Source organism: Spermophilus citellus, assembly GCF_964194105.1.
Source record: "Spermophilus citellus genome assembly, chromosome: 17".
Taxonomy (NCBI): Eukaryota; Metazoa; Chordata; class Mammalia; order Rodentia; family Sciuridae; genus Spermophilus; species Spermophilus citellus.
Genome location: NC_138199.1, coordinates 57,545,204 through 57,559,999, shown reverse-complemented (window position 1 = coordinate 57,559,999; position 14,796 = coordinate 57,545,204). Strand labels below are relative to the sequence as shown.

The 14,796-nt window shown below is 39.6% G+C and overlaps 1 protein-coding gene across 2 annotated transcripts in view; it reads left to right on the top strand.

The window, feature by feature from the left end:
* The window catches only part of EFTUD2 (elongation factor Tu GTP binding domain containing 2), a 42,627-nt gene that overhangs the window by 2,073 nt on the left and 25,758 nt on the right, over positions 1-14,796 (top strand). For both annotated transcript variants that reach the window (XM_081271331.1, XM_081271330.1), the window contains exons 3-7: positions 9,412-9,577; positions 10,218-10,296; positions 11,998-12,073; positions 12,591-12,656; positions 13,446-13,481. In XM_081271331.1, the coding sequence (XP_081127457.1) occupies positions 9,412-9,577; positions 10,218-10,296; positions 11,998-12,073; positions 12,591-12,656; positions 13,446-13,481 (423 nt within the window). The remainder of the gene's footprint in view (positions 1-9,411; positions 9,578-10,217; positions 10,297-11,997; positions 12,074-12,590; positions 12,657-13,445; positions 13,482-14,796) is intronic.

Here is a 14,796-nt window from a genome sequence, read left to right as displayed (position 1 = left end):
GGCATGCGTGCGGCCCGGGTTCGATCCTCAGCACCACATGCAAACAAAGATGTTGTGTCCGCCAAAAGCTAAAATAAATAAATAAATAAATTCTCTCTCTCTCTCTCTCTCTTTCTCTTTTTCTCTCTCTCTCTCTCTAAAAAAGATTTTTAAAAATTTGAAAAAAAGAAAAGGTAATCAGCTTTTCTAAGAACTTCTACACTGGGACCTCCCTCACAAGCTCAGGTCTCCTCCCCCCCATATTTTTTATTTTTTGTTTTTGGTACTGGAGATTGAACCTTGAGACACTCAACCACTGAGCCACATCCCCAGCCTGTTTTTGTATTTTATTTAGAGACAGGGTCTCAGTGAATTGCTTAGGGCCTTGCCAAGTTGCTGAGGCTGGCATTGAACTTACCATCCTCCTACCTCTACCTCCACCTCCCGAGCAGCTGGGATTATAGGCATGCACCACCACACACAGCCTCCCCCATATTTTTTAATTGATGCATTATAGTTGTATTTAATGATGGGATTTGTTACATATTCGTACATGCACACAATATAACAATATAATTTACAAGCTTAGGTTTAAAATATATATATGGTTGTATTTCACTTATTTATTTTTATGTGGTGCTGAGGATCGAACCCAGGGTCTCACATGTGCAAAGTGAGCACTCTACCACTGAGCCACAATCCCAGCCCTACAAGCTTAGGTTTATAAAAATGCACGAAAACAATAAAAGGGAGAGTATAGACTTCTTTGATTCCCCTTGAGGAAGGCTATGGAAAATGTAGTCCATATGATCTGAGGCTTGCAAAAGACACCTAAGGTGGCTTTTTGTGTGTGTGTGTGTATGTGTGTGTAGATGTTGTGACATAATATCTTTATTTATATTATTTTATGTGGTGCTGAGGATCGAGCCCAGGGCCTCACATGTGCGAGGCGAGCATTCTATCACTGAGCTATGTGACCCCAGCCCACCTAAGGTGGCTTTTTTGTTTTACAATTATTCAGAACGTAATCTAGAGGTAGAAAGGCCTGTTGTTAACAGTGAATTAGTCTGGATTAGCAGTGCTTAGGGAGCTGTGAAAGTCATGGGACAGCAAGAAAGTAGAACAGAAATTCTGGCTCCATCTATCTTTTCAATTGGGAAAAATATTCATCAAACTAGAAAAGGATAGAATAAACTGGAAGAAAAAGAAAAGTTGAAGCCATATAGGTGATGTGACGTGAAAGGAGAACGTTTTGCAACCTTAGATGTGTGTTCAGATCTGTAGGGCCAGGTGATTTATATTTTGGCTGAGGTATAGGGAAGACCATGCAGAGATAAGCTCACTGTGGTCATCTTTAAACTGTAGGGAGCGACTGACGTACCAAAAAGTAAATTATACAGCTCATCCTGATTTTTAAAGATGGAGATAACGTGCCACATTTTAGATAAGTAAGTGTGATAGTGTGATATGCATCCATAATAATAAGTAATTCATGAATACATTCTCATTCAATCCCTGCAGAGAGAAAAGTCTTCTGTCCTCATTCCATTTTACCCCTTTTCCAAATTAAGCACTGTGGCTCATGCTGTCCTTGTGAAAAGATTTTGGCTATGTCAGAGTACAATTAGGGAATGCTGCAGCTGATTGAACAATGGAACCCAAAAAGTATTGCCACCAGAGCTCTTGTGACATGTTTTAGGCATCTGTGCTTTGACTTTTTCAACCTTATCATTAATGACTTGGGTGAAGATACAAAATGGAAGTTTATAAAACTTATTTGGGACATAAGCTAATATATTTGAATTCAAAGTGATCCCAATAAACCTGAATTCCAGACTAAAGCTCAATAAATTCATTTGTTAAATATTTATGAAGCTCTTTACTATGTTCAAGAAATCATGATGCAGCGAGAGCAGAGATACTGCCCCTGCCCACAGGAAACCTTCTCCTAACTGGGGGAGATAAAAATACAAAAATATTTATAATACAAAGCAGGGGAAGAGGAGTATGCTGTTTAAGTTATATTAACTTCATGCTGTAGTAATAGTATGTGAGAAATAATTTCTGACTGGGATGACCAAGAAAGATATCTAAAGAAATAACTTTCATACTGGAGCCAAAGAATGGATAGGTGTCTGTAGAGATGGAAAGTGAACAATTAGTGGTAGTCTGGGTTGGGGATGGAATTGGGAGGTGATAACTTAAGAGTATGGAACTCCTTTTTTGGGCTAATTAAAGTGATCTAAAATTGATTGTAGATATGGTTGCACAATTCTATAAAGACACCAAAACCCATTGAATGATGCACTTAAAATGGATGGATTGTGGGCTGAAGATATGGAGTAGTATAGTGTCTGCCTTGCATGCACAGGGCCCTAGGTTGAATCCCCAGCATAAGAAGGGGAAAAAGAAAAAGAGTGAAGGAGTGAATTGCATGTGGAAAGTGGGTCTTATCTCACCAAAGCTATTAATAAAAGTATAGAGAAAAAATGTAGAAATGATGATTGTGATGACTAGTGCATTTTAGGATCTATTCGTTTCTGTGAGTACATTTGGTCTGTGACATCTGCTCAGTCTTCCTCGTGTGCATCATTCTCTCAGTGATGGACACCCAGGTTACCTGGACTAAGCCTTTCCTCACTACAGATAACACTGCAGTGAACTTTCTTAGTTGTGTCCCTTAATGCATGATGTGAAAATTTTGAGGGGTGTTATATTCCTTTGAACAGAGTTGCTGATTATGGAATTATACAAATTAAATGTGTTTCTAGGGGCTGGGGATGTAGCTCAGTGGTAGAGTGCTTGTCAAGCATTCTTTTTTTTTTTTTTTTTTTTTTTTGTTGTTGTTGTTGTTGTCAAGCATTCTTGATGTCCTGAATTCAATCCCCAGTACCACCAAATGAAAAAAAAAAGAAATGTTTCTACTTAGGTAATATTTTGATACTAAATACTGTCAGATTACTATTCAGAATGGCTGAGCAAGTCTGTACTCTTCCAGCAGAATTAAGGTCTATAGCCTAATCCACATGAGATGCATAGAATTATTTTTAATAATATTTTAATTATTTTTAAATTTTTTATTGTGTGTGGGGGCTGGGGTTGTGGCTCATCGGTAGAGTGCTTGCCTAGCATATGTGGGGCCCTGAGTTCAATCCTCAGCACCACATAAAAAATAAATAAGTAAAATAAAGGTATTGTGTCCAACTACAACTAAAAAATGAATGTTAAAAAAAATTTATTGTGGTATAGAATTGTAAAGAGATACGTAAGATTTTAATAATGTAAATAGGAAAGAAGGGTGTCCGTTCTAGAGAGGAGTTCAGTGAGCTGGGGCCCAGGGGTAGGTAGTATATAAAGGCAGGACTACTTCTCCACATCACCATAGCGCACGGTTCCTGAAGGGCAGCTGTGGATATGAAGCAGAGGACATGAGGCCAGAGGTTGAAGGATTTGAATGGAGAACTGAAAGTGAGAGATGACATGGTTCAAGCAAAATGCTGGACCCTTCTGTTATAATTTAGATATTAAGTGTCCCCCCGAAGCTCATGACATGAGCAATGCATGAGAGGTTAGAGGTGAAATGATTGGATTTTGGGACATTAATCCCCTGATAGGAATTAACTGGATGGTAACTCTAGGCAGGTAGGGTGTGGCTGGAGGAGGTGAGTCCCTGCAGGGCTTACCTTTGGGGTACGGATTTTGTCCTTGTTGAGCAGAGCTCTCATATCCTGGTGCAGTGTTCTCAACTGCTTTCCTCTGTCACCATTCCACCATGATGTTGTACTTTATCTCAGGCCCTGAGGAATGGAATCAGCCCTCTATGGACTGAAACTTCTGAAACCATGAGCCCCCAAATAAACTTTTTCTCCTCCTATTGTTTTTGCCAGGTCTTTTTGATCATAGTAATGAAAAAGCTACTAAAAGACCTTTCTTTACTGAAAGGAGAGTTGGGAGGACTGGAGATTAGCCAGGAATTCATCACAATAGTCTCAGCAAGAGCATGAAGTTGTGGAGTTGGGCCATTGTTTGCATGCAAGAAGAGAGAATGAGGGAAACTGGAGTGTCTAGAGGAAAACTGGTTATTAACAGACAAAAGGAAATGATAAAAGGATGCTTGTTTAGTTTTATTTTAGACTTGTTAAGTTTGAGCTGCTGTCAAGATCTCAGGTAGAAATGATTACAGGCAGTCAGAAATTATTACATAAAATCCTGCAGTTAGATTTATAATACATTCAGCAGCATGGAACAGGAGAAAACTGGCTTAACTGCTATTTTGGAGTTATTATCAGTAGGATATGTTCGGCTGCCAAAAGAGCTAGGGTAATCTCAGGCTACTTGAGTAGAAGTAGAGTGTGCAGCTGGTAGGAGGTAGCCAGTCAGCTCACCACTGGAGGGTTTTTTGTTCTTTTTAAGAAAGAGGTTGGCATGTAGAATTTGTGTGAAGGAAAACAAGAACCTACCATTATATCTACCTACCTCCCTGGTCTGTACCCATATAGAATGCCTGCCTGCCTTTCTTGTGGATGAATCATTTATGTTTCTGTCTACTAGAAACTAGATCCTGTCCCTTCTCATCACTCAAGACCTTCACTCAGCAATTCTCCCCTGCCTCTTCAGCATCATCAGTTTTCCTTCTCTACTGGATCATTCCTATCAGTATATAGTCATGTTATTTTATCCTAAAATCCTCCCTTGACTCTATAACCCCCTTCAGTTACCTCCCTATTTCTCTGCCTTCCAATACAGCACATTTCAAAAAAATTGTCTTGGGCTGGGGATGTGGCTCAAGCGGTAGTGTGCTTGGCTGGCATGCGTGAGGCCCGGGTTCGATCCTCAGCACCACATACAAACAAAGATGTTGTGTCCACTGAAAACTAAAAAAAAAAAATAAATATTAAAAAAAATTTAAAAAAAAGAATTCTCTCTTTTTTTTAAATTTATCATTTTAGTTGTAGGTGGACACAATACTTTTATTTTATTTAATTTTATATGGTGCTGAAGATGAAATCCAGGGCCTCCCACATGCTAGACAAGCACTCCACCACTGAGCCACAACTGCAGCCCTCAAAAGAGTTCTTGAGGCTGGGTGGGGTGGCACACGCCTGTAATCCCAATGGCTCTGTAGGCTGAGGCAGGAGGATTGCGAGTTCAAAGCCAGCCTCAGCAACAGTGAGACACTTAGCAACTCAGTGAGACCCTGTCTCTAAATAAAATACAAAATAGGGCTGGGGATGTGGCTCAGTGGTTGAGTGCCCCTGAGTTCAATCCCATACAAAAAAAAAAAAAAAAAGAGTTCTTGATACTGGCTGTCTCCAAATTGATTTATCTTTCCATTTTCTCTCAAGCCCACTTCCTTCCTTTTGCTTCCCTGACTCCTCAGAAACTACTCTTGTTGAGGTTACCAGTGATCTCTATCCTGACAGATTCAAAGGTCAGTTTCTAGTCTTCTTATTTGACAAGCCTGAAGCATCTGATCCAGCCAGCCATTCCCTCCTCCTGAAATACTCTCTTCCATTGGCTTCCAGAGAATCCTCTAGGTTTGTTCCTCACTAGCTGTTTCTTATGTCTTTGCTACTTATTCTTCTTCATGTCCTTGACCTCCACATGTCAGTAGGATATTTCCTGTTCTCTGCATACACTCACTGTCCTGGTGATCTCATCAAGTCTTATCAGGTAGCTTGTGTGCACTGAGAACTCTCAGATTGATATTTCCAAACTGTATCTTTCTCTTGAACCTTAGGTTTATATATCCAATTTCCAACTTGGCTTCTCAACTTCAACTAAAAGAGAATCTCAAACTTAGCATATCTAAAACTTAGCTTCTGAGCTTCTGCCCCCAATCTGCTCTTACAGATTTCCTCAGCTTACTAAATAAAATGCCATCTCCAGTTGCTCAGGCCTCGTCTCTTCTCTTTTTTATCACATCTATTTTTATTCATTAGAAAACATTTTGGGGGGGCTAGGATTGTGGCTCAGCGGTAGAGCGCTTGCCTAGCATGTGCGAGGCCTTGGGTTCAATTCTCAGTGCCACATAAAAATAAATAAATAAAATAAAGGTATTGTGTCCAACTACAACTAAAGGAAAAAAAAATAGAAAACATTTTTCAGTTTGAGGCCAGCCTGGGCAGCTTAGTGAGACCCTGTCTCAAAATAAATTAAATGGGCTGGGTGGTAGAGGTCAGTGGTAGAGCACTCGAGGGTTCAATCTCTGGTACTAAAAAAATAAACCAGCAAATTTCACAGTTGCTGTGGTCAAAGCCACTACCACAATCATCTCTCCTAAATTACTGCAGTAACCTCTTAACTAATCGCCTTCTTTCTAGTATATTCTCAGGATAGGGACTAGAGTGGTTCTTTTTTTTTTTTTTTTTTTTTTAACTGTAGTGAGGATTCACTGAGCTACATGCCTCAGCCCCCAGATGGTTTCTTTTGAAGTAAAAATCACAGCAAAACCCTTCTTTGCTCAAAACCCCTAGGGAAGGGTTTTTAAACCTCAGCACCGTTGACATTGGGACTACTCCTTGGGGCCGGGTAATTTTATTCATGGGGACTTAAGTGCATTGAAGGCTGTTTAGCAGCATCCTTGGCCTCTCCCTTCCAAATCCCACATGTACATCCAGTCATACCAACCAAAAAATGTCTTTAGACATTGTCAATTGTTCCAAAGAGGGTTCAGTATTGCCCTGATTGAGAACTGCTGCCCAAGAAGCAGTAAAGTTAGAATGGCCAGGGGCTAGGGTTGTGGCTTAAATTTAGAGCACTTGCCTAGCATGCGTGAGGCACTGGGTTCTATCCTCAGCACTATATAAAAATAAAATAAAGGTATTGTGTCCACTTAAAACTAAAAAATAAATATTAAAAAAAAAGAAACGGCCAGACACAGTGGCACACAACTTTATCTAGTTAACTCAAGAGGCTGACAGGCAGATCACAAGTTTGAGTTTTGAGACCCTGTCTAAAAAAAAAAAAGAAATGGGTTGGGGTTGTAGCTCAATGGTAGAATATTTGCCTTGCATATACAAGGCTCTGGGTTCAATCCCCAGTATTGGCAAAAAAAAAAAAAAAAAAAAAATTGAATTCTTCAAAAGAGAAGACAATTATTGGTGTATGCCTGTAATCCCAGCAAAATAAAAAGAAACTGATGTAGAGCACATTTATGGCATGTATGAGTATTTTATTTTCTTTCATTGCCAAATAATAGTCTCTTGTAGCAAGGCATGGTGGTGCATGCCTGTAATCCCAGCTACTTAGGGGGCTGAGGCAGAAGGATCAGTAAGTTTGAAGCCAACCTCAGCAACTTAGTGAGACTGTCTCAAAATAAAAAGGATTGGAGTTGTAGCTCAGTGTTAGAGTTCAATCGCCAGTATTGAAAAATATATATATAGTATGAAAGCAACAGATTTCTTTTATCCATTTATCAGTTGATCAACATTTGGGTTGCTTCTACTTTATGGCTATTTGCTGCTGTGAATATCCATGTAGAAATTTTTTTGTATCTATAAGTCTTCATTTGTCTTGGATATGTACTTAAGAGTAAAATATATTGGGCCATAGTTAACTCTGTGTTTAAGATTTTGAGGAACTACCAAGCTGTTTACCAAAGCAGCTGCACCATTTTCCACTAGCAGTATATGAAGGTTTTCATATACTTGTTATTACCTGTAACCAACTTATTTATTTAAAAAAAATACTTTTATTGTAGATGGACATGATACCTTTATTTTATTTTTTTATTTGGTGCTGAGGTTTGAACCCTGTGCCTCACATGTGCTAGGCAGGCACTCTACCACTGAGCTACAACTCCAGCCCATCAGTTTATTTCTTTTAGGTATTTCGGATTGAACCTGGGGATGTTTTACCACTGAGCTCATCCCCAGTCCTTATTTTGAAACTGGGTCTCACTAGATTGCTTGAGGGCCTTTGTAAGTTGCTGAGGCTGGCCTTGAACTTGGAATCCTCCTGCTTCAGCCTCCTGAGTTGCTGGAATTATAGGCGTGAACCACTGTACCTATTACCAACTTATTTTTCAGAACTAATTCTTTTTTTTTGGGGGGGGGGCTGGGGATTGAACCCAGGGTCTTGTGCATGCAAGGCAAGCACTCTAACAACTGAGCGATATCTCCAGCCCACTTTTCAGAAATAATTCTGTCTCAGGAGGCTGAGGCAAGAGGATTGTAAGTTTGAGGATAGCCTGGATAACTTAGACTATCTTAAAATAAAAGTTTGGGGGATGTCACTTGGTGGTAGAGCACTTGTGTAGCATGTGCTAAGTCCTGGGTCAATCTCAAATCCCTAATCCCGTAAACAAACAAATAAAAAATAAATAAATCTGTAGGGAATGGGGGCTGTAGCTCATTTGTAAAGTGCTTGCCTCGCATGTGTGAGGCACTGGATTCGATCCTCAGCACCACATAAATATAGATAAAGATACTGTGTGTTCATCTACAACTCAATAAATATTACCCCCAAAAAAAATCTGAGTGAAAATTTTATTTATTTTTTATTTTTTTTATAACAGAGTACCTTTATTTTATTTATTTATGTGGTGCTGAGAATTGAACCCAGTGCCTCACACATGCAAGACAAGCGCTCTACCACTGAGCCACAACCCCAGCCCCCTGAGTGAAAATTTTAAAGGTGTGGACTTGTTCTCAATTTCTTTCTCTAGCTCCTCCTGGTTTTTTGTTTTGTTTTGGTTTGCTTTGGTTTGGGTTTTAATATTTTTTTAGTTGTATATGGACACAATATCTTTATCTAATTAATTAATTTTTAAATTATTTTGTTGTTGTTGATGGACCTTTATTTTATTTATTTATATGTGGTGCTGAGAATCAAACCTAGTGCCTCACACATGCTAGGCAAGTGTTCTACTACTGAGCCACAACCCCAGTCCTATTTAGTTATTTTTTATGTAGTGCTGAGGATTGAACCCAGTGCCTCATGCATGTGAGGCCAGCGCTCAACCACTGAGCTACAGCCCTACCCCTCCTCCTGGTTTTTGCTGGAGAAAGTGGAGTTTTTGGTTTTGTTTGTTTGTTTAAAAAGGTATGCTGTGATGAGCCTTTTTTTTCCCCCCTAATCTCAATCCACTTGTGGCCATTGGCCCACATTCAGGAAAGAGCAAATTTGAAGCACGAGAGCTGGGCATAACCTTGGCTTATGGTGTTCTCTTTGTGAAAGATCTTGCAGGAGTGGAACCCTCCCCACTGGCAAAGAACTTGAAATAAAAAGATGACCAGCATGTGAAGTCAGTACCTTTATTTATGTGATGCAGTCAGTTTTTGTTTTTGTTTCATAGTGTTGTACATCAAATCCAGGGCCTCACACATGCTAGGCAAGAGGTCTACCTCTGAGCTCCATCCCCAACTGTAGTCAGTCATTAAGCAGGAAAAGACGTGCCTGTTCAATATATCCTCCTTTCCTCTCTTTCAGATGGATGATGACGAGGATGACGATGATATAGGAGAGCATGATGACGATCACCCTGGGATGGAGGTGGTGTTGCATGAGGATAAGAAGTATTACCCCACTGCGGAGGAGGTGTATGGTCCTGAGGTGGAGACCATCGTTCAGGAAGAGGACACCCAGCCTCTCACAGGTACAGCAGAGGGCGCTGGATGTGAGGGGGACATCCAAACATGAACATTTCATTTTGTAACCTTCAACAGATCTTAAAGTTCAGTGAATGAACTGATCAGTTTTTCTTTACTACTTTCAGGTACTGTTTCTGGATTAAGATTCAATTAACACTGTTTGAATAGTCATCAAGACTTTTGGCTTATTATTTTTTTGTCTAATTCCTATTCAGATGCTTAAAGGCCATTATTAAGTTCTCCCTGTGGTCTGATAAGTTCTTCTATCTAAGTAGTCCCAACCCTTTTTACTAATCTTCACAGTGCTTATTTGTCCACCTCTTATAAGTTTTGGAAAGTAATTGTATTTATATATGTAAGGAGAGATTTTGAACAGACATTAACCTTAATCTGTACCTTTCTCCCCCTCCTCCCACCAAATAGAGTGCAAACTCTTCAGTTCACAATTTGAGATCCTTCACTGTCACGTGCCAAACAGCATTTCCAGAACGTTCTCAACATGAGTGATTCTTAAGAATAAAATAAATTGATGTTCTATATCATACATTCTGAAAGCTCAGTCTGATGAAATATAGGGGTCTGTATTTTTATGGTTTATGCCTACTTGCACATCATAACCTTTTTCATCCCCCCCCCCACCCTTAGAACCCATTATTAAGCCAGTGAAAACCAAGAAATTCACCCTGATGGAGCAGACATTACCTGTCACGGTGTATGAAATGGAGTAAGTTATAAGATCTTTGAACTTGTCTATAGAAGCAGTGTGGGTTTGTTTTTTCATGGAGACAGAAAGAAGGTTGTATTTGGTTTAAGTAGCTAGTGGATTGTGGCAGCATTTCTTCATAATTTGTCACAGTTTCCCTCAGCTTATTTGGCTACTGGGATATGTAAGCTCAATCTTAACTTTTTTCTTGGCCCTCATCCAAATCTCTGTTTCCCTCTTCCTCCACACCTTTAATTTGTTCTTGGAAGCCAGCCTTTGAAACAGAGAGGGGTATTATAATTATCAGTATTGTGGCCACCAGAGCTAATTTTGATTCAGTAAGACTGCTTAGTATTTTGGGACCAATTGAATGCTTTTTATTTTGAAAGGGAGGGCACAAGACAGTGGAGCGTGTGTAGAAGAGTTTAGCTTTTTGTGTGCACACTGTATTTGGAAACGTTTGACTGACAAAATGCAATTCTAAGGTCCTCATGTATTGAAGTGCTTGTGACTCACTATTAGGTAATGAAACTATTTTTTATTTGTTTTTAAATAGAATCTCATCCCAAGCACAAAGAATGGTGGGGGGCTCTTACGCTTCTAAAAAAAAAGTAGGGAACCTTCTGAAACAATCAGCTTACCTGCCATCATTCAGACATTTTAAAAACAACCCTTCAGAAGCTTTAAGAACTTGCTTCAGGACTGCTCAGAGGTAGAGCACTTGCCTAGTACTTGTGAGGCACTGGGTTCTATCTTTAGCACCACATACATACATACATACATATATACATGAAATTATATGTTCATCAACAACTGAAAATGTTAAAAAAAAGCTTGCTTTATATTCCTTTGCATTCTCAGTGGTGATTTTTAAAATCTCTGATCTTTGAGCCACATAAAAAGCTATAGTCAGGGGCTGGGGATGTGGCTCAAGTGGTAGCACGCTCGCCTAGCATGTATGAGGCACTGGGTTCGATCCTCAGCACCACATGAAAATAAAATATTGTGTCCACCTAAAACTAAAAAATATTTAAAAAAAAAAAAGCCATAGTCATCCAAAGGCTACTTGCCATAAGTAATATGGGTGATAAATATGAAAGACAGTGCTGGTTATGACCAGAATGGAAGTCCCCTGGGCTCAATATCAGTAATGACAGGGGTTTTCTTTAATGCTCTGTTAACTGCTCCGACAGCAATTCCAAAAGAAGCTTTCCAAATGATTTTAAGTCCTCCTGGCATCAGTGGGCTATCAGTGTAGCCTAAAGCTTTAGTATTCTTTTTTTAGTTGTAGATGGACACAATATCTTTATTTGTTTATTTTTATGTGATGCTGAGGATCGAACTCAGTGCCTCACGCATGTGAGGCAGGTGCTCTACCACTGAGCTACAGTCACAACCCTAGCCTAAAGCATTTTAAAGGGACAGTTCTCATGGAGCTGTGTTAGTTCAGGTATTTGGTTTTCTTTTTCCTCTATCTTTTTTTAATCTCATTATTTGACTGTTGAAATCCCCAAGATATTTCATTCCCAGATTGTGTCATCTCATGGATAAATCTGTTTCGTTCACACAGGCAGAACTATGTAGATGTAGACATTCTGTCTGAGAATTCTCCAGTTGGTTGGAAAGCTGTTTCTGGCCAAAAATACCCGAAACACCTTTGTACTATTCTCCACTTGAAAACTTATGCCAACGCCCCTTTTCTTGTTTCCTTTCTTCTTTCAGTTTCTTGGCAGATCTTATGGATAACTCGGAGCTCATCAGAAATGTGACCCTTTGTGGCCATCTCCACCATGGCAAGGTGGGAGAACTTTCAGCTTAGAACAGGATTTCTTTTTGTATCTGCTCATCTTTTGAGCCCTCAGAGTCACAGAGGTGGAGATTTGAGTTCATAAACCTGGACAACCTGACTTGGGGACCAGGATGGGGGAAGGGGGACAGGGTCAACATGTGCCTCTTATGAAACTGCTATGAAATTTTAGCTTTTCTGAGTAGCAGGTGGAACCTGTTCCTAAGCTACTTGCATGCCTAAGCCTTGTGTCTACGTCTAGACAGAAAAAGGGAAATTGAGCCTTACTTTGATTTTTATAAGTTTTCATTTCCTGGGGGATGCCTGTCCAGGAAAGATTTCATCTTTCATTTAAAAATAATCCTGTGGCTTCCGTGTTAATCATTTGTTGTCCCATAATACTCCTTGTTCCCCTCTTCCTCTCCTCATCCCTAAATTACATGGTGTGTTAGGAGCTCTGGGAGGAGGTCACAGTACATTTTCATTTTCCTTTGCACTTGGCAGATTATAACTTTCTCTTCCCTTTTAGACATGTTTTGTAGATTGTTTAATAGAGCAGACACACCCGGAAATCAGAAAGCGTTATGACCAGGATGTAAGTAGAACTTCTATTGAGGGTTTAGAATGAAACATTCAAAATACAGAAAGATGTCTCTCCTTCCCCTTCCTCACCCTTCCCACTCTTTATAAAGAGTGACACCTACGGAGTACTGCTTTATAATTGTAATCTCTATTAATAGGCTACAAGAAAATGATTTCAATTTTCTCAGGCAAAGAGAATATTAACCTGCAGTATTTTTAGATGATCTGTTCTGCACTTGGGATCCCTCCTCAGTTATGATATATCCTGACTTTTATAGTCTGTTCTTTCCTGTCATAGTATTAATAGCCTGCTCTATAAATATCATACAATTGGACCTTGTTGTTTTCATGGTAAATTTAAATGCCTGTGAATAAGGCCAACTGTGGCAGCAAGTCTCAGTGCAATAAATGTTCAGTCTGCCAGATTGACTGTTTTGACATGTGGGGTTCCTTGAAGGCTGGCATGTGTCTCCCTTTACCACTCTTAAGATAGAAGTGTATTTGATTAAATTTAGATCTCCAGCCATTCCTGGTCCTCAATGACTCCTTCCCAAAAGGCGGAGGTGGGGTGAGGTTGGGGGAGGACTCCACACATCAAGGAACGTTTTCCAGCTGAGTGGGCACTGGTCTCATTGTCTGGAATTGCTGTGGGGACACCCTGCTGTTTTCATCTGTTCTCCTGGGGCAGAAGCCCTAGCTGGGAGGTGGCGAGGAAAAGTGATTGATGGTTGGTATGTGGAAGAGGAGTCTGAATTCAGATGGTAATGACCTTCTTTTTTTTTTTTTTTTTTTTTTTTTTCAGTTATGCTATACTGACATCCTCTTCACAGAGCAAGAGGTAAGTGTACCTTGGGAAATCAGATGGTTACCCATATCAGACCCACCAGTAATAGTTTTGTAGAAAATGTAGAGAGGCCTTTATGGCAGCATTTTGGTCCATAGCCCACCTGCCCCTTAGCTCTGACCCACACCTCTTCTCCCCCTGCTCTTCCATGATGAGAACTGGGGAGGCAAAATGGAGGGCAAGATGGGGCCTTCCTGTCCTTGACTGGATTTAATTTGGCCTGATAAAGCAAATACTAAGAGGTGAGTCTGATTTGTGAAGCTCAACATAGTTTTTAAAATGACACCCATTGGGCTGGGGATGTGGCTCAAGCGGTAGCGCGCTCGCCTGGCATGCATGCGGCCCGGGTTCAATCCTCAACACCACATACAAAAAAACAAAGATGTTGTGTCCGCTGATAACTAAAAAATAAATATTTTTAAAAAATAAATAAATAAATAAAATAAAATGACACCCATATAATGAGTCCATCCATAGGATGATCTCTTCCAAGGAGTAGCTTCTCTCTGAACAGGTTCATGTATCTTTATGCTTCTTTTTATCTTTCCATCTGGATCTTTATCCTTCCCCTCTGACCTCTTCTGTGTCCTTTTCCCTCTATTTCTATTCCTTTTTTCCTAAATGAACACTTGGAAGACTTATATGTTCATAGATATGGTTAACTAAAGGATCCTGGAACAGAGGTAGCATGTGATAAGTAATCAGTGAATGTTAGCTTTTTTTTTTTTTAATTATTTTTTTGTAGTTAGACACAATACCTTTATTTTATTTATTTATGTTTATGTGGTGCTGATGATCGAACCCAGCGCCTCGCATATGTTAGGCAAGCACTCAATCACTGAGTCACAACCCCAGCCTTAATGTTAGCTATTTTTGTTTCTAAATATATTTATAAATTTGTTCGACTGGGCTATTTTTTAAAATATTTATTTCCTATTATAAGTGTTATAAAAACTGTATCTGTGTTTGTTTGTTTGTTTTAACAACAACAACAAAAAAAAAAACGAATATGCCCCAGATTATTTCTTTTTTTCCTGCTTTTTGTGGGACTGCGGATTGAACCCCAGAGCATTCTACTCTGAGGTACGTTACCAGCCTTCTGTATTTTATTTTGAGACAGGGTCTTGCAAAGTTGCTGAGGCTAGCCTTAAGCTTATGAGCTTTCCACCTCAGCCTCCTGAAAAACTGGGATTATAGATGTGTGCTGCTATGTCTGTTTTTTTTTTTTTTTTAGTTTTAAAATAGTCCGCTGTTATCTTTGTTTCTAGTGTATGAAGAGATAAGATTCACTGGGAATGGCAACACACAC